General features: G+C 30.9%; 1 protein-coding gene across 4 annotated transcripts in view; it reads right to left on the bottom strand.

The window, feature by feature from the left end:
- Window positions 1-3,820: 3,820 nt before the first annotated feature.
- LOC142327071 (uncharacterized) overlaps window positions 3,821-19,090 on the bottom strand; it is a 61,846-nt gene continuing 46,576 nt past the window's right edge. For 2 of the 4 annotated variants that reach the window (XM_075369875.1, XM_075369874.1), the window contains exons 17-22: window positions 17,182-17,374; window positions 16,437-16,581; window positions 12,068-12,265; window positions 8,684-8,807; window positions 5,510-5,736; window positions 3,821-4,123 (exon numbers count right to left, since the gene is read on the bottom strand). In XM_075369875.1, the coding sequence (XP_075225990.1) occupies window positions 4,082-4,123; window positions 5,510-5,736; window positions 8,684-8,807; window positions 12,068-12,265; window positions 16,437-16,581; window positions 17,182-17,374 (929 nt within the window). In that variant the 3' untranslated portion in view covers window positions 3,821-4,081. The remainder of the gene's footprint in view (window positions 4,124-5,509; window positions 5,737-8,683; window positions 8,808-12,067; window positions 12,266-16,436; window positions 16,582-17,181; window positions 17,375-19,090) is intronic. The other 2 variants (XM_075369877.1, XM_075369876.1) reach the window with 1 other exon arrangement.

Consider the following 19,090-nt stretch of genomic DNA (forward strand, 5'->3'; position numbering starts at 1 on the left):
AAATAAATATTAACATTTACAAAAAACCTTTTTTTTTTTGTCAAAGATGTCACAAAATTATATATTTTTTGTTTAAATTGTTACTTTTTTAAGAAAATAAAACTAAATTTATTTAAAAGTGAACTTTTTAAATTTATTTAAAAACCAAACTGAATTTTGAAAAGTTTGCTTCTTAATATATTCAATTACTATTGTAGCCATCTTCTGTGATTCTTGCTGCTGTTCTCACTTGGGCATCAGATAGTTTTATTATTGATTGTGGATTTTTTATGGTTAGGTTATATTTAAAAAATGGTACAAAAAAAATAATGTTAATTTGATTGACTCGTTAGGTGGATTCATGGTGACATCCTTGATTTTTTGATAAATTTTTTAACCAACTTCAAGTAAGGAGATTATCAATTTGAATCTTTATTTATGTATGTGGTTATGTATTTATAGATATGCCCATAAAAACTAAATTCCACCAGAAGGTAGTAGAAATTCAGGATCATCCGCTGGAATAAATCAAAATAAATTTTAACATTTTTAATTATAAGTGAATTAACATTATATCTTCCATCAGGAAAAGCAATCAGCAAAGACTGTTTTGATGATGCTATTATCTTGTTCTGTAATATTTAAAAAATGCATTAATCATACATCATAAGAGACTAGCATTCTATGAGTCTGACAAATAGCAACTCTATCGTGACAATGTATCTACCTACCTATCCAAACATCATAATCTGCTAAGTTAAATATCCACGAGCTTATCTACCCTACCCTAGTCGTTGGATCATACTAATTATGACTTTTTATTCTATACAATGATCAGATGATACATAATATTTTATTTCATATCGTCTGTCAATATTTTATTTTCAAAATTTGCAGTATCAGTTGAAAATGATGCAGTATGCTCATTTTCAGTATTTAAAAGTTATTGAGCAAATGTAATTATATCTTCCTCCACATTTGAACATCCTGAAATTCCATTTTCATCTTTATTGTCATTATTAATATTATTATTGTACAACTTTTCTTTGTTTGTAGACAATTTTTGGTTTTCTGGCTTCATTGTAACAGGTTTTAGGTAATTTGTTACTTTTGCTACTTCAGATAAGCACTCCTGCTCTCTTCTTAATTTTCTTCTTTTAGCTGCCCGATTAGTAGTACTTAATTCTTTTCCACCTTCACCCTGTAAAATTTATAATCATAACAATACTTTTCATAGTAATCGAACTGTTCTTGAAATGGAATAAAAAGATTCATTAGATAGAAAGAGGATACAAATGCTTACGGAGTAGCAAGAGAGGTGGTGTAGAACAAAAGAGGGCAGCTGAAATTATATATTGATACCTAATGTTACAGCATGGACTACCAGAATGCATGGGGAGGTGGACTTCTGGATAATTTTAACAAAATTTTGAGATCCTTTCAACTTCAGGTTCCTCCGCACTGCAGGGTCGTGCACTTATAGTTCCGCCACTGTGTGAGTGTCTCTATTTTGTAATTAGTTCCTTTCAAAATGTTGTTTAATTTTTTCAAAAATTCATTTCTTTTTATACAAATATGCCAACAACTTAAGACCATGCAAATATCACTTCTTTCTAGCCTCTTTTCTTTTTATCCATGTGTTTCTCATTTTTTCAACATGGCTTCGCTTTTCCTCATCTCTCCAGTTCCTTTCTATTTTCCTTTTTCCTGTCATAAGAACCTTTGCATTGTAAATTATTCTTCGGAAGTTATTTAACAGTCCTCTTCTTTCAAGCCAATCCTTAGGAGGTTCTCTTCCATCTGTTTAAGATAGTTGACTTACTTTTCATATTCTATACAGATTATTAAAAATAAATACAGCTTGTCAAAGATTTGTTTATTTAGCCTGTCTGAATAAACAGGCTATAAACAATATATTTGTTTAGAAATTTTTTTCGTCTTGGAAGGAGGCAGTTACTCCCCTTTGGATATGCCCAAGGCTTGTGATATCACAATCTTGTTTGAATTCATACTCATTCAAACTATTTCAAAATAATAACCACTGTCTTTATACATTAAATAAATGCATTATCTTCATTTTCATAAACATGTCTTATTTTAAGATGAAAAAATATAAAGAAATTTTAGTTTTAATTATTCAAGTTCCCTGGATTTTTAGATTTCAATTCATAAACAACAGTTTATTAATGTTTGCTTATGCTGTATAAGCAATTTTTTGAGCTTAAAAAATATATTTTTTAAGCATTTCTTCAAATATGGTCATTTGCTTGCATGCATATATTTTTGTTTGGTAAAAATAAGACATAACAAGTTAAAAGACAATGTGTTTTACTGCAAATTGTTTATTTTCATATTCTGTAGTAAATTAATGTTGTAAATGGAAAATTGAAATAGACATCTTTTTTTATATTGTTTATTCTAAGTGTTCTACTGCAGCATGCCTTAGTTTTTAAGTATATTTTGTCTATGAACTAATTACTTACTTTTTTAATTGGAAAATACCAAATTGTGCAATGTAAGGGTGTTTTAATATCTTACTGGTATTATTTCTATTAGAAAATTTAAAGTTGGTAGGATTAAGTATCTATCATTCCTTTTCCAATAATGAAAACTTGAGAAAAAATGGACTATTAAAAGTAAAAAAAACTAATATTAATTATAAAAATTCAACCATTTGTTCAGAACTTTTTCTTCAAGAGTATTTTTGAAATTTTTTACACCAGCCATTAATAAATTATTCACCTCCTAATTTTATAAATATTAAAGCAGATGCAATCCCACTAAAATTACGAAATAATTTTAAACTCCAGTTTCATATTTAATTACAGAAAAACAATAACTAAACTAAAAGAAGACAGAAAGAGAAAATAATGCATGAAATTTTGAATAGTATTGGCATAAAACAATTTTATATATGATTGCAATGATAACCTTTATAAGATTTAAGCATATTAACGAACAGTAGGCCATCAGTAAGAAGCAAGGAAAAGGTGAAAAAAGTTAAATAAATTTTAGTTTCAATGATTTAAATTCCACGGGTTTTTTAATTTCAATTTATATTTCATAAGCAATTTTGAGCTTAAAAATATATTTTTAATTTACAAATTTATCTAGCCTACAATAGAGTTACAAATTACCTAATATTGTAAATTTGCATAAATGTAAATTATATTATATTATGAACATTTCATAATAAAGCACCATTTCAGAAGTTCTTTATGAAAAATATTAATTTCATTTCTTTTTTCAATCAACAGTATAACATTATTTGGTGTCAAAATACTTTAGAATTTAAAACTTTTAGTAAAATATTATTTACGCAGCAATACACCATTGTAAAGTATTAAACAAATAGTTCTATTGAATGAACTAACTTGGACATATCATATGCTCATGTGGTTTGCTTTTCATTGATTTATTTGGTTCACTTTTCTTTCCTTCCAATCATGATATTATTGACACTAACCAAAGTACACTTTAATCACAGCATTTTTGCAGTCATTAATTATATGTTCCCATGAGGAGGTTGTGCCATGTCAGCAATTTTCAGTCATTAATATATGTCCCATGAAGAGGTTGTGGCATGTAGGTTAGCAGACTTAATAGATTTCACTAATCATTTTGAATTTCAATTCAGAGAATCTACAATTATCATTCTTTTAAAATTGTAATATTCAGAGAGATAACTGTTGTCTGTCCACACGCCACACACACTTCTAATTTGCATAGTAAAGTTCACATCTCTCCTCACTTTTTGCCCTCTGGGAATAATACAGGTGTTTAAATAAATAAAACATTTATATAATGATAGATTAAGTATTTATTTTTAATATTTACTTTAAAATTTAACACATGAAACAATGTATAATAAGATCTGTTCATAAAGTGTAAATATATATTAATAATTAATAATAATAACAACACTATATAATAATGTACATAAGTTAACAGTATGTAATATAATAATAGATAATACAATATATCATAAAATACTGCACTAGGAATGAAAATATCACAGGCATATAATAATATTTATAATAATTACTATTTTTGTCCAAAGAGCTTTGTGCTACAATGGTTTTTAAAATTAAAAAACCTCGCATCATGAATTTACACTTGGTTCTTTCTTCAACAGCTGGTCAATCTGAAAATAAAAGAGAAAAATCCATTTATATTCTTTTTAAACTTTATTTATTAACGAAATTACAGGATTATAATCCCAGGCTAATAATGCTAATTATATAGCAGCATAATTAATTAGCTGTAAAATATTCAGTGCAGTCCATTGTTTGATCTTTATTCTCTTTGTAAGTTTAATAAAATTTGACTTTTATTAAAAATGCTATGTGTATAATTTGCAAATGCTGATTCTGTTGTTATACGATTGTTTTGTTAGAATTATATAGTTCTTTTTTTACCTGTATATAAATATCTACCTAATCTATAAGCAGTATTCTTGCTGTAATAGGAGTATAAATAGGATACTCAAGATTTGCTACGCTAGTGCGCTTAATTAGTTCACTATGTTATCTGAAAAAAACACTGAAAAAAACACATTGCAGGATTATCATGATAGCTAGATATAGGATTATAATATAAATTCACAATACGCTAAGCATTAACCAGTTAGAAAGTAAAAACCAACAAACAACTTTAAAATTTATATGTGTGTGTATATATATATATATATATATATATATATATATATATATATATAATTGCACATCTTTACATATATAAATAAATGCATCATATATAATTTCATTGATGAAAACAGATACTTTATTAAATTAATTATTTTCATAATAAACTGTAGATATTTGAGGAATAAATAAGCTGACATACATAATTTTTATTGAAAAATAAATGTTTTTTTTAAAACTATCTTCTTCATTTGTGTAATATTTATTCGCAAATAATAAGTATTGCACAATGTTGAAATAGTAGCATCTGTCTTTCACCTAAAAGGGTTTAAACTTATAAGCAGGATCTGGGATTTGTAGAATTCAATTAGCATGGAATTTTTCAAGAAAAAAATTCATTTCACAAAAAACACTTCTCCCTCTGCTCTGATGCTGTTACATTACATTATATGGACAGATGGTGAATTGTGTCAATGTGCTATTATTACTGTCTGTAAGGACTGTAAGATGGACAAGATTGTAATATGTCAGCAAGACACATTAGTCTTGTTCATCTTACAGTCAGCAAGACCGACATTATTAGGGTCAGCAAGAAAGTCCTTGCCGACCCTAAGGACTTGTGACATGATCTTTTAATAAACTGCCCTTCTCATAAAACCAAGAGGCAGCTAACTCAATAATTCTTGTAATAAGAATCATGATAGCAAGCACAGAGGAAATAGTTATCAAAGAAGTAATGGTTGGTGTTCTGTTATCCTGACAGCTTTAGCAAAACTCATGTTAAGATTATGATTTTCCCATGAAAACAAAATGGTTAAAGTTGAAGGAGATGTATATATCCATGGCACAGAAATCAACTAAATACAAAGAAAAGTATTAAGATTTACCTGAGCTTTATACATATCCTTGATATCTTGAAGATCCATCCTAAGTTCCTGACTTTCTTCCATTTTTTCACCATACATTTGAAGTAATGCATCATACTGTGTCGATAATGTAGTTAGTTGCAATTCTTGTTCTTCTGTTTTAGCAGTAAGAGCAGCAACTTCATCTCGTAATGCTGCTCTTTCTAACTCTCTTCTACTTAATTCCCACTGAAGCTGATGAACTTCTCCTACGATTGGAAAGTAGAATGAAATTAACAGAACAGAATTTGGGAATTACAATGTTAAATAAAACTCACTTATTTGATGCAGTAGAGTTTGGGTTACTGCAAAGTACCACAGAATAAATGGGAAGATTATCTTCCCATGAAGATGGGAAGAAATGGTAATGACATAGAACAAATGAAATCATAGAATCTTCTACAACCTTTGGGAACATTGCATGAAATGGTAATGGCATAGAACAAATGAAATCATAGAATCTTCTACAACCTTTGGGAACATTGCAATGTTCCAACTCATAGAGGACAGAACTCCAACACAAGGAAGGATGAAATGTTGCCTCTATGTCAATAAAAATTGCCAAAACATATTTACAGTTGATGTTTTCCACCTCAGTGAGAGCATTTCCCCCGAGGATTGCATCTAAAATGCTCTTGCTGAGGTGGAAAACACCGACTGTAAATATGTTTTGGCAATTTTTATTGACATAGAGGCAACATTTCATCCTTCCTTGTGTTAGAGTTCTATCCTCTATGAGTTGGAACACTGCAATTTTTCCAAAGATTGCAGAAGATTCTATGATTTCATTAATCCTTGGCGCCAACCCCTTCCATGAAGCCATATTGGCCTCAATTTAGAAAACCGTTCACATCTATGTTTTCCTGGAGCCGTTCCACAACCAATCTTTCACGCAACTTGCCGAGAACTGGCAAGAGACTGATGGGTCGACAAATGCCAACCTAATTAGGATCCTTTCCAGGTTTTAAGAGCACCCTTACCAAGGCCACTTTCCAACAAGTCAGAAAGCAACCCCAGCTAAGGCACCACGAGAACAGTCTGCCAAGTGGCTCCCTTACAGGCAGCAGATGGTGAAAAACATCCGGGTCAAGTTGGTCAATTCCCAGTGCCTTTTCAGTGCCATTTGAGAAACCAGCCGGTCAATGACTATGGGATCCAGAGCCCGCACATCAGAGTATCAAGGAACTCCTGGTAAGTCACCACAGGTGTTAAAGTGTGGTTCCAACTACCAAACCCGCATCTAACTGAAATGCTGTTCATTTGCCAACTGAAAGTTTGTTTCAGACTCATAAATTATCATTTTGTCATGGAAAGATTATTGAGTTTCACAGCTTCTTCGGCAATGTTGGTGAGTTCATCATTAAAGAAATAGCTGTGGTCAGTGATGCTTCCTTTACGATTCTTCATTTTCGTTCACCATACCCAAGTCCAACTTGAAATCAAAACACAAATTCGTACCTTATTAAACAAACTGATTTTTTGTAAAGGTTTTGCAGAGAGAAAATGTTTGTCAGCTGCATGTGACGACTGGATGTTAATTAATTTTTTCTTAGACTACCAGATGTGATAAACATGTTTGAATAGTTGTGTGTGGGTGTTTCCTGTACACCAGTTCACCAGAAGTGTCTTCCTGTGACTACCAGATGTTTAATTAGCATTTCATTTGTGTCCAACCATCGGATGTGATAAATATATTTAAACATGTTTGATCGGACGTATGTGGGAATTTCCTGTACAACCAACCACTGCGGGTGATAAATATGTTTATCAACTGGATTTCCATGGTTGCATTATTCAGATAGAGTATAAATACTTGACTGTATACTTGATATACTGATATCATTCCAATGCTGACTTGAAGAGAACACATCATATCCAATTTGTCAAAAAGTCTGTTTACTACACATCTGAACAAGAAAACTTCATGCACAGACACTAAAAGCGGTGATGATCTCAACCTAACAAAGGTTATGAGGTAGTCAAGGAAAATGGTGTGGACACCAAATAAAAGAATATCATTTGTTCCATTCAAGTTAACAACAAAACATTTAACTTTTTTTCTAAAAGCTTCAGTGATTGCTGAGTAAAGAAGAAGACCTCAAAAGGTTTTACAGATGAAGTTGAAGTTGGTCTTCAAAAGTCAAGTAGGAAGGAGTTAACTCAATAAAAGGCCCTTTTCAGGGCCACCATAAACTCCCATACAGTGTTAAAAAACCCCCATAACTACTGTTTGTTAAAAAGATCTTTTTCAAACAATAGTTTACACATGGAACTGGATAACAAATCCTAAGGCCTTTACCAAGATTTGAGTGCAAATTAAATTTTGGTATAAATGGTAAGGAGGCATAGGTGGTGATGGTGTGAAGAAGGGGGTGATAAGTTCCTGTAACAGAGTGAGGGAGTTCATTCTCCATGATCACTTTTCACTACTGACACAATGCCTGATTCCTGCATAAATTATCATTTGAGAAGTGTTTCGATTATAACTACCTTTAGATCATATCAGGCCTACGCGATTGATACCTTTCATTTTGTAATTTGGTGATTCCATAGAGTTATGAGAAAAAAAAAACCTTTTTATAAAAACATATTTTCATTGCCATCAATTTGTAAATCAACAGTAGTTCTGTTGCTTAGATCATAGTGAGTACATTCCCTTGCTCAATGATCCATATTTCTTCGTCTTTAAGAATGATACCATATAAGAACATATCTTCTAACATAAAAAAATCTAACATAAAACAGGGAAAGAGTTGATTTTTTTAAAAAATATCACCTCATTCATGTGGATAAAAAATGAGTGTTTTATATTATGCCTCTTAGGGAAAGATTTCACTGATTAAAAAAGAATCTCAACACACTGATTGTTACTTCCAGGGTGATGTGGACTGTATCTTTTAAATTTACAAAACACTGCAATCCCATTGGCCAATGGTGTAGGGAAGGGTCCTGTGTCACGTGACCAAAAGCCTATTGGTCAGTGGAGCAGTATATCCACTTTACTTTCAAACTAATACTATAATACAGATGTAATCATCAAACCATATCCTTTTTATGAGTAATACTCGGTTATGATTTACTTACTCACTTATAGTTATTTTTTTAAGATGAGATAAGAGTAAAATTAATAATATTAATAAAGATCAACTAACTAACCATCTCGAAGTTTTAACTGAGCTTGAAGACCTTCCAATAAAGAGGTATGTCCAGGTCTAAGACTTTCATAAACACTGCTTAATCTACCAGATGTTGATCCACTTTCAAAAACATCATCACCAAACTAAAAAAAAAATTAAAAAAATGGAGGACCATACATAAACTTCTTAGTCAAATATAAATAAATACACATCATTAATGTCAGTAAAATAGTTAATATAAATTAAAAAGAATCATATATTTTAAAATAATTAGAACCTGAAAATTGCGAGATAGTGAGATGATGCTATCTTGAAAAAATAGTAATACTCTCTCTTGAACAACCTGTTTAAAAATTTACATAAAAAATCCACTGTAAGATGTAGTAAACAGTATATTCAATTATTTCACAATTTTAATTAACACAGTGAGGGTACATGACTTCTTAGAACACAACCTTAAAATAAATATGATTTAAAAACATTGCGGGTTGTTTCAACACAAAAAGAAATCAGTAAAGCTGAGAAAATCAACTAGGTAGGCATATTAATACTGCTTCTAAACAACTGTCAGAAAAGTTAAGTGAGGTATGTTTGTTTTAGAAAACATAGGCCTTGTACAAGTAAATTACTTGTCTTACACAATTTTTTAAAGGTTCTTTTTCAAGCATATGGAAAATTGAAATAAAGACTATGATTTTATTTTTTAAATAGAAAGAGTTCTATGATAATAACTAATCAATGGGTATTATTTCATTATAGTAATAACTTAATGTTTGACTGTGAATATAAACAAGAAAAATTAATTAAATTAGTATTTTTTAATAAGAATGGATCCTAAAATATTCTAAAATTATACAAAGATTTTAAATCAATCTAATGTGGGAACTGATAGGATAGGTCTAGGTCAAGAAATGTCGCCCTAAATAAATAATTTAGTAAATTTATATTAATAGAGAGCAGACAGAGGTCTGTTGATAAAAACATACAGAATGTGGATAATAGAAAATCTAAATTAATCAGGAATGCAATTAATACAAATGTGAATGTTAACAATAAACTCTGATTTTTGGTTTTGTGGAAGCTGAAATCACAAAAACTTGCATTTCATGTTTTTTTCTTCTAAAAAGAAAACATTCTCTTTGAATGTATCATAGGCAGTAGTTACATACATATATTTATATAAATATGGATGTTATTCTTACCTAGTCTCATGTAGAATCCTGACAAGGATCAAATATATACATTTATTACAAAATGAGAGTGCATTAAAAAGTGTAAAAATTATGATAAAAGTCACAATTTGTCACAAAAAATCAACTAATTAAATAACCAAAACTAAAATACAAGGGTGAATCAAATATAAATGGTAATTTTTTTTTTATAAATCTATTGTTTAATAGTATACACAATTCATACCTTCACCATTTCTCTACATAATCTTCTGCACAATCTACACACTTACTAACAATTTGGAAGCTTGAATACTCCTTGTTCATAAAACGTTTCAGGATTAGTCATCAACCAACTGTGCACACGCTCCTTGATGTTTTCATTGTTTTCCATTCCCCTCCAAGCGATTCTTTCAAGGGCGCAAAAAAAAAATAGTCACAGAGGACAAAATAGTCGGATGGACTGCAGGGAGGGAGGTTGAGGGTTTCCCATTGCATTTTTTCCAATTTATCCCTTATCAAAATCGCTGAGTGCAGCCTGGGTTTGTCATGGGAAAGGATGATATCTCTGGTGGGGACACCTATCTTTTGTTTCGGTAAGTAACTTTTATTGACTGTAGCAGCTGGTAGTAGTAATCTGCATTCACCAATCATTGATTGTGGGGAAAATCAATGAATAAAAACTCTTCTTGAGTAAAAAAAAATTGTTGCAAGAATTTTTTGTTGAAGGCCAAAACCCTTTGGCCTTCAGAGGGCAGCCCATCATCCTTCCTTTGTCACTCCTTACTTGCCACTTTTGACTCTGGAGTGTAATGATGGAGCCATGTCTCATCACATGTGATGATGCTCCTCAAAAAAATCATCCCCTTCTTGTCGAAATCAATTCAGAAATCTCTCACAAACCTCCAACCGACCTGTTTTTGATTTTCAGTCAACAACCTTGGAACCCATTGAGCACTAATTTTTCTAAAGCCAAGATGATCAGTGATAATGGATTGAGCACTCCCATACCTGATACCCACTTCTGACACAATTTCTTCAACAATGAGCTGGCTATCACCTATGATAAGCTCTCAAATGGCATGGATGTTAGCTGTAAGGCTTGGCCTTGGGCATTGATCATGACTTTCATTTTCTACCCACCCTTAAATGTCTGTCCACATATACACTCAATTCTAAGACAATGTAGCAGCATCCCCAAATTGTACCTTTAGAAGAGTTAAAATTTCTGTAGATTTAACACCTTCATTAATTAAAAACATTATGATTATACATTGTGCAACAGACGACAGAACCTCTTGCTCACTCATGACTGTACTGACAACAGAACAGAGCAAAGAGTGGTTCCTCCTCTCTCACACACCAAACATTAACCCCCCCACTCCGCCATCCAGTTTGGAACTGCTTGCTGCGTAGAATGGCAAACTTACTGTTTAAATTTGACTAACCCTCATAAATTCAATCTGTCAATATCATCAGATAAAATATATATACAGAATTTGACAATTTTCATTTTTGACCCTCACTAGAAGATTAAGAACTTGTTGATGTTAATATGGTTTACTTTAAATATCTATACTGATTTGATTTATATATAACACATAGAAATTTTAAACATAATTTCATAAAATTCAATATATTAACTTACATTACAACTCTAAAGATATTTGGGTACCAAATTACTAAAAAGTGGTACTTTCTATAAAGACTTTTTTTTGTGATGAAAGTAAGAAAATCATAAAATAGAATATTGAAAAACATAAAAGATCAGCCATATGAAAAACTAATTCCATCACATTCTTGTAAAATTTTATTTCATAGGTTTTAATTTTTGATTTATTTTATTGGTAATGCAAATAAAAATAAAAATATTCTAAATAAGAATAATTTTATATGATAGCAAATGAGGAAAATAAAATTTTAATTTATATGCAGGAGAGGATGATATCATTTCTTACTGACATATATGACATTGCAGAGAGAGTGAAAATAATTTACCCTCAATTTGCCAAGGGGCACATACACAACAATATTAATTAAATTAGGAAAAAATTGGAAAACAAAATCATTCATCATGTATACTTAAGATCAATATCATTTCTGGTTAACTGATATACATTTACATGACATTATTAAAATTAATAAAATGTAAGTGCAACTTTCTTACACATATAATGTCAGTATTTATTAATTGGCTAACCATGGTAATTTAAGAAAAGTTTTAAATTACTTACATTTGGCCAAACAGTACTACTAAAAGATTCTGCAACAGAAGCATGTCCAAAACTGAGTGTCGGAGATGATCTTGGAGAAGCAATCTGTGGAGTTGATGCCCCACCAGCTGCAGCAGAAATGACTACCCCACTTCCAGTGACATTAACTGCTCCCCCTCCAGCTGCGGCTCCACTTCCTCCACGATTTCTTATTGATTCCTAGAGAAATAATAAATATTAATATTTATTGTTAATAAATCATGTCAAAAAGATGAAAATTTAAAGGAATAAAATGCATGTATGGTTCTGAATGTCCAGATTTGAAAAAAATAATATAGTGTTTGTAAGTAAAAAGCATAAAAAATTCTAAAGTTAACTGATCTTAGAAGAAAGTAAAAGGACTACAAGTTGGAAATAAGAGTAAGACGGAGAGTACAGTTGTGGGAGGTGAAAATAAAAAATAAAAATTGAAATTGAGGAAAATTAGCAAGCAGCGATATTTAAATATATTGGTATTATTAGCAAAGCATTTGCTTTGTCTATGGAGATAAAAGTTAAGTATTGCTATTGATGAGGCTTGTTTTTTTTTTTTCTTCAGTCATTTGACTGGTTTGATGCAGCTCTCCAAGATTCCCTATCTAGTGCTAGTCATTTCATCTCAGTATACCCTCTACATCCTACATCCCTAACAATTTGTTTTACATATTCCAAACGTGGCCTGCCTACACAATTTTTTCCTTCTACCTGTCCTTCCAATATTAAAGCGACTATTCCAGGATGCCTTAGTATGTGGCTTATAAGTCTGTCTCTTCTTTTAACTATATTTTTCCAAATGCTTTTTTCTTCATCTATTTGCCGCAATACCTCTTCATTTGTCACTTTATCCACCCATCTGATTTTTAACATTCTCCTATAGCACCACATTTCAAAAGCTTCTAATCTTTTCTTCTCAGATAAGCCGATTGTGTCCAAGTTTCACTTCCATATAAAGCGACACTCCAAACATATACTTTCAAAAATCTTTTCCTGACATTTAAATTAATTTCTGATGTAAAGAAATTATATTTCTTTCTGAAGGCTCGTTTCGCTTGTGCTATTCGGCATTTTATATCGCTCCTGCTTCGTCCATCTTTAGTAATTCTACTTCCCAAATAACAAAATTCTTCTACCTCCATAATCTTTTCTCCTCCTATTTTCACATTCAGTGGTCCATCTTTGTTATTTCTACTACATTTCATTACTTTTGTTTTGTTCTTGTTTATTTTCATGCGATAGTTCTTGCGTAGGACTTCATCTATGCCGTTCATTGTTTCTTCTAAATCCTTTTTATTCTCGGCTAGAATTACTATATCATCAGCAAATCGTAGCATCTTTATCTTTTCACCTTGTACTGTTTCTTCGAATCTAAATTGTTCTTTAACATCATTAACTGCTAGTTCCATGTAAAGATTAAAAAGTAACGGAGATAGGGAACATCCTTGTCGGACTCCCTTTCTTATTACGGCTTCTTTCTTATGTTCTTCAATTGTTACTGTTGCTGTTTGGTTCCTGTACATGTTAGCAATTGTTCTTCTATCTGTTGTTGCAATTGTTCTTCTATATTGATGAGGCTTGTAAAAAAAGAAAAAATATGAGGAGCATTAAGGATTGAACTTCCCAATGAAAAACTTTATTAATGTGTTTTCATCTTTATATATTCTTGTTCTCCTCAATGTAATCTGTACTACTGGCAATATGCCTCATCCACTGTTCCTTCCATTTTTGGAATGCTTCCTGGAATATGGTTTTGGGGTAGCACATAGTGTTGTACCATATTTTCCTCAATCTTGTTTATGGCTTGAAAACAACATCCTTTTAAGATTACCTTCAATTTGGGAAACATGAAAAAAATCTGCTGGGGCCAAATCTGAGGATCTGAACTCTGCGAAGGGTGAGGGAAACAGCTGTCTAATGTTTTGCCTAATAATAGCAAATAAGAAGAAAATGTGAGTTAGTGCAACATTCAATGCTGTTTTTTCTACAGCTAAGGCCTCTTTCAGCATTCAGCATCTCTTAAATGACATAAACTTCCATGCAGAACTTCCCATCTACAGTCTGACCACATGGAATAAAATTTATAATAGATCAAGTTTTTTTAATTAAAAAAAAAAAAAACAGTTATCAACTTTATGTTTGATTGACCCATGCAGAATTTTTTTGCCTTGCAAAAAAAATTCTGCAGTGAGGGCAGTGAGTGGGGAAATTCTTGCTCCACTCACTGTAATGATTACATCTTTATTTTCATCTTGAATGTAGCCGTAATTGATTGATTGGTTGACTGATTGTAGCCACGTCTCATCTACTGTTATAATGTTTTTCAAAATATTTTCATCTGCATTGGCAGTCTAGGCGGTTTAGACTGATGTTAACATGCTTTTCTTTTGCATCATTGATCAGCAAATGCAGTACAAATTTTGGAGAGATGCAGTGTTTTTCTGTTAAAATTGAGTTGTACGATCCTAAGCTGTTGTTCACTTCTGCAGTCTCTCGGACAGTTAAGCAGCAATCTTAAACCTTAGCACAAACTGCATAAATTTTACGATCATTTGTTGACATGGAATCTTGCTAGAGATTCCATGTCAACTCAATCTTGCTAGAGATTCCCAACTGCTTGCTAGAGCACTTCAAATATTTCTGTGAAAATTTTACAGAGTTTGAAACAGAATTTTACACAAACAGATTATTCTTTAAGATCTTTCAATTTCACTTTGTTAAAAAGAAGTTTACTCCAGTTTTCTAGAACTCAATTAGCTCAAAAACTAATAATAATAGTATAATATGTCAAATGGTCTTGCGTTTCTGAAAGTTTCCCACTTGCTGGAACAAATATACATACATAAAAACATACACATTGCAACAAAGAGAAAGGAATACTAAAAACAAGCAACTGCGAGCATAACAGTGATATTTTTTTTTTGGGGGGGGGCAAATACCGCCTCTGCGTTATCATCGCCCAGAATTTTCTTAAGTAAAAAGGTAAAATAACTCTAAAATAATAAAACTTATAAGGTTTAAAATTAATATAAATCATATAATAAAAGTTTATTAAAACAAAAGTAAAAAAAGTGTAATATAACTCAAAACTAATACCGCAGATGAAGTCTTTAAAATATAAATGTTAAAATAATAGAAAAAACAAACTATATAAAACTTACCTAATTCCAATAGGTTGTGCAAAAGGCTCCCTTCTCGGATAATAAAATTAAAGACATAGAACCAAAAAAATCAAAATTGAAAGTAAAGGAAAAAATTATCAAAAACTCTATATAAATGATAATATTAAATTTTTTGCAGTAACCTGGTACTACGCAAAAACAGAAACATCCGGTTCAAAATTTTGTTATTATTGTACAAGATACCACGGACGTATCTGGGTAGATTAAATTTACGACGCAACGCTGCATAACAATGCAGTCTACGAGAATGTGGTGCACAATCATGCAGCAGTTGCATTGTGTGCATAGGGGTGCGTGTTCTCCTGACATTAGGTACTTGTGTATGATCCTCGACGATTTTTTCTGCAAGAGGAGTCCCATGGCAACACTGAATCTTTAATCCGTCGTAGTTTATTATCGATGGTAGTCGCCCAGTCACTTTGCCACCTTGCTCTCAGTGATTGTTTTACACAATTTATAAAATCAAAGGTAGTAACTCGGGTGGTGAAAGGAGGTTGAATGCACGCTTCTTTGGCAGCATAATCTGCTTGTTCATTACCTGGAATCCCTACATGGCTAGAGACCCAGCAAAAACTTACTTCTGTGTTTAAATTTCAATGACGACAGGATGTTTGGAATAAATGTTTTCTAATACCTGGAGAGCACTACACGAGTCAATGCAAATAAGAATGTTTCTATACTTAGGGTTGATGATATTTAGAGCCTTACTTATAGCGAGTAGTTCAGCGGTGAACACACTCGTAATACCGGGTAGGCCAAACATATAAGTTCTTTCAGTGACAACAAAAGCACAACCAACGGTATCGTCTTGTTTCAATCCATGAGTATATATCACTGCATTTGGGTTTGTCTTGGTGAGAATACATTGAAACACTTGCCGGAAAACCGTAGGTGGTGTTGATTGTTTATCGTATGTTGTAAGGTCAAATGTAAAATTTACAAGGTTTATTCTCCACGGAGGATATGAGCACGTTCAAGGGATGCACAGTTAAGTTTCTTCACTTAAACATCTTTCACTGGCTAAACCCTTAACACATACAGATGATAAAAAACAATCAGAACTGCTACAACAGTATTTTAATGAACCGGAATTTCTTGCTTCAAATTTTCCTTCATCACATTCACAAACTGACAATAAGACAGGTATAGTAAAAGTTTTAGTAAGGAAGACTTACTTGCAAAGTAGCATTTCTAAGCTTTTCTGCATCTAAAGCAGCTCTTTCACTAGTTAACTGTTGGTCTTTTTCAGCAAGTTCCTTTTTAGAGTTTTCTTCAACTCTCTTTAATTCATCCTTTTTTCCTGCTAATTCTTTATTCAACCTAAAAACAAAAAAAAAACAGTTTACTTTTTCTGGGGCTTAGAAGGTATTAAGATATTAAAATAGAGTGAAGATATATGAAACTCCTTAGCTGGGACTTAAACCAGTTAATTTATAAGCTGCAACTGTCAAACTAAACAATCCAACAACTAGTTTGTAAGTAAACTAGACATCATTTTAGGTATAAAATGTAATATAAAAATATATATACTTAAAAATATATACTTAGGTAAATATACTATAGATATATACTTATGTATAAAATATTAACCAAATTTTTTTTTTTGTTTGCTTAAATTATACTTATTTCTGAATTAATTCAGATATTATAAAAGAAACAATTTATTTATTTTTTTTTAACATTAAATGATTTTTAATGTACTCAATTAATAGTTAATAAAATAAACTTTATTTAATGCAAAAAAACTGCATGTTACAACCTAATGGTTCTTTAACAACTGGAACATCTAAATCAGCAACAATCTGAAAATTGTAAGAACTGAAATAAGAATAATTGCTAATGTCCAAAGCAATGCTTAATAAAAACTAATTCGTCAGACAAAACTTTGGTAATTGAAACATAACAAACTATTTAACTTGCCTGATGCTATCTTCACGAAGGCTAGTGTTTTGAGAAGTAAGGTTTGTTAATTTCTGATTAAGGCTTTCAATTTCTTGCTGATAAGAAGAAAGTTTACTTTCAAGAGTTGAACTTCTATTATTAAGTCTTGAACATTCTTCTCTTGATGCCCGTTCACTCTCACTGAGACTTGATAATTGTGACTTAAGATCATCTAAAAAAAAATTGTGCCAAAAATTAAAATAATTTAGAACACAAGAGGGACAACTTTTGATAATAATCTATGGGTGAAAAAACATGTTACTGTATGATGAAACAAATAAGTGAACATCTTATAGCATAAAATGGGAGATTTACGTGACTTTAATTACATTTATATTTCAAAACTCTCAGAATAAACTTACATTTATTCATTATGAATTACAAAAGATTATAAAACATTAACATTCTTGTAAAAAATAATATTTTAAAAACTATTTAATATATTAAAAGTTATTTTATTTATTTACTTTTTTGTAATTTTCGTTCTGTGAATGAGTAAATGACAAAAATTTATTTTTCATTAAGATGGGCTTAGTGGTAAATATTTTAAGAGAAGAAACAGCAGATGACATTGTAAGATTTCAATTTTCTAAATTCCTTGTCTGGTTGAAAAAAGTTCATTCCTCAGATCTTATTTAAATCAGGCAATGTTGTTCATGCATAATTTCTTACAAACAATAAAAAAAACACAAATTAAGATAACAGGCACAAATGCAAATAAACTGAAGTCTTTTTAAATTAGTTTTGCATAGACTGCAAAAATACACCATGAAAATAAAATTCATATTTGCAATTACAAACACGGCTATTTAATTTTTTTTATTTTATTTAATTAACTAATTAAAAATACAGTACGCATACACAAATAATATTAGCTAAGAAACTAGATTAATCGTATACCGATGAAACTCATGGTAAAAAAATTTTTCTATTAATACCTATTATTATTTTATATATTTTTAGGTATTTTGTAAACATTATTACCAATGTAATTAACATTTGCTTGTAATAACTGTTACAATGTATTAACTTTGCAATGTAATAACTGTTGCTTCCAAATGATAATATTTTTAATAAATTAATAAATATAACAAGGACAGTTTACCCATTTTGATTATCTACATTAATTTAGACCTAATGCTATCTTCAAATTTCTATAAAAACAATGGTTAAAATAATCATTCAGAATGGCTCAATGATTCCTGACTTTTAAGCACATATCAGTGTAAATAAACATATGGTACATTTTCTCTTTAAAAAGATTCATTACACATGCTGTCATGCCAGTGTGTCAATCACAGTCAATGTAAGTTAAATGTAAATTGACTGAACATAAGTTTGGTCTCGCATAAAAATTCTTAGGCCCACCTTATACTCCCAAGCTCACAAAGATCTCACAAAGAGATCGAGTGAATGTGACAATACTGAATGATCCAACTTTTAAATAACTTCCTATTATCTTTTGAGTAGTATGGAGGCATGTGTTATCATGCAGAAGAATTACTCCTTTTAAAAGAGAACTGCAATCTTTCCTTCTTATTCCAGGTTTCGTTTTATACTCTAGCATGCCACAATAATAATAATTGCTATGTTTTCCAAATAATCACAATAAACTGGGCCTTTATAGGCCCAAAACTCTGTTAGCATTATTTTACTGGCTGACATGTAGGTTTTGAATTTTTTCCTCAGATGTTTCCATTCCATACTCAGACATTTGAATACCAGTTCAAAGTGATAATCAAAATTTCATCAAAGTTATTATGGAATGTAAAAAAACATCATCTTCCACAACAAACCATTGTTTAAGTTCAATACAAATGTGAATTTGGTTATCTTTGTGATTTTTCATTGACCATCTTGAAATCCACCTTGAACAAATTTTGTGGTA

This window comes from Lycorma delicatula, chromosome 6 (assembly GCF_047948215.1).
Source record: "Lycorma delicatula isolate Av1 chromosome 6, ASM4794821v1, whole genome shotgun sequence".
Taxonomy (NCBI): domain Eukaryota; kingdom Metazoa; phylum Arthropoda; class Insecta; order Hemiptera; family Fulgoridae; genus Lycorma; species Lycorma delicatula.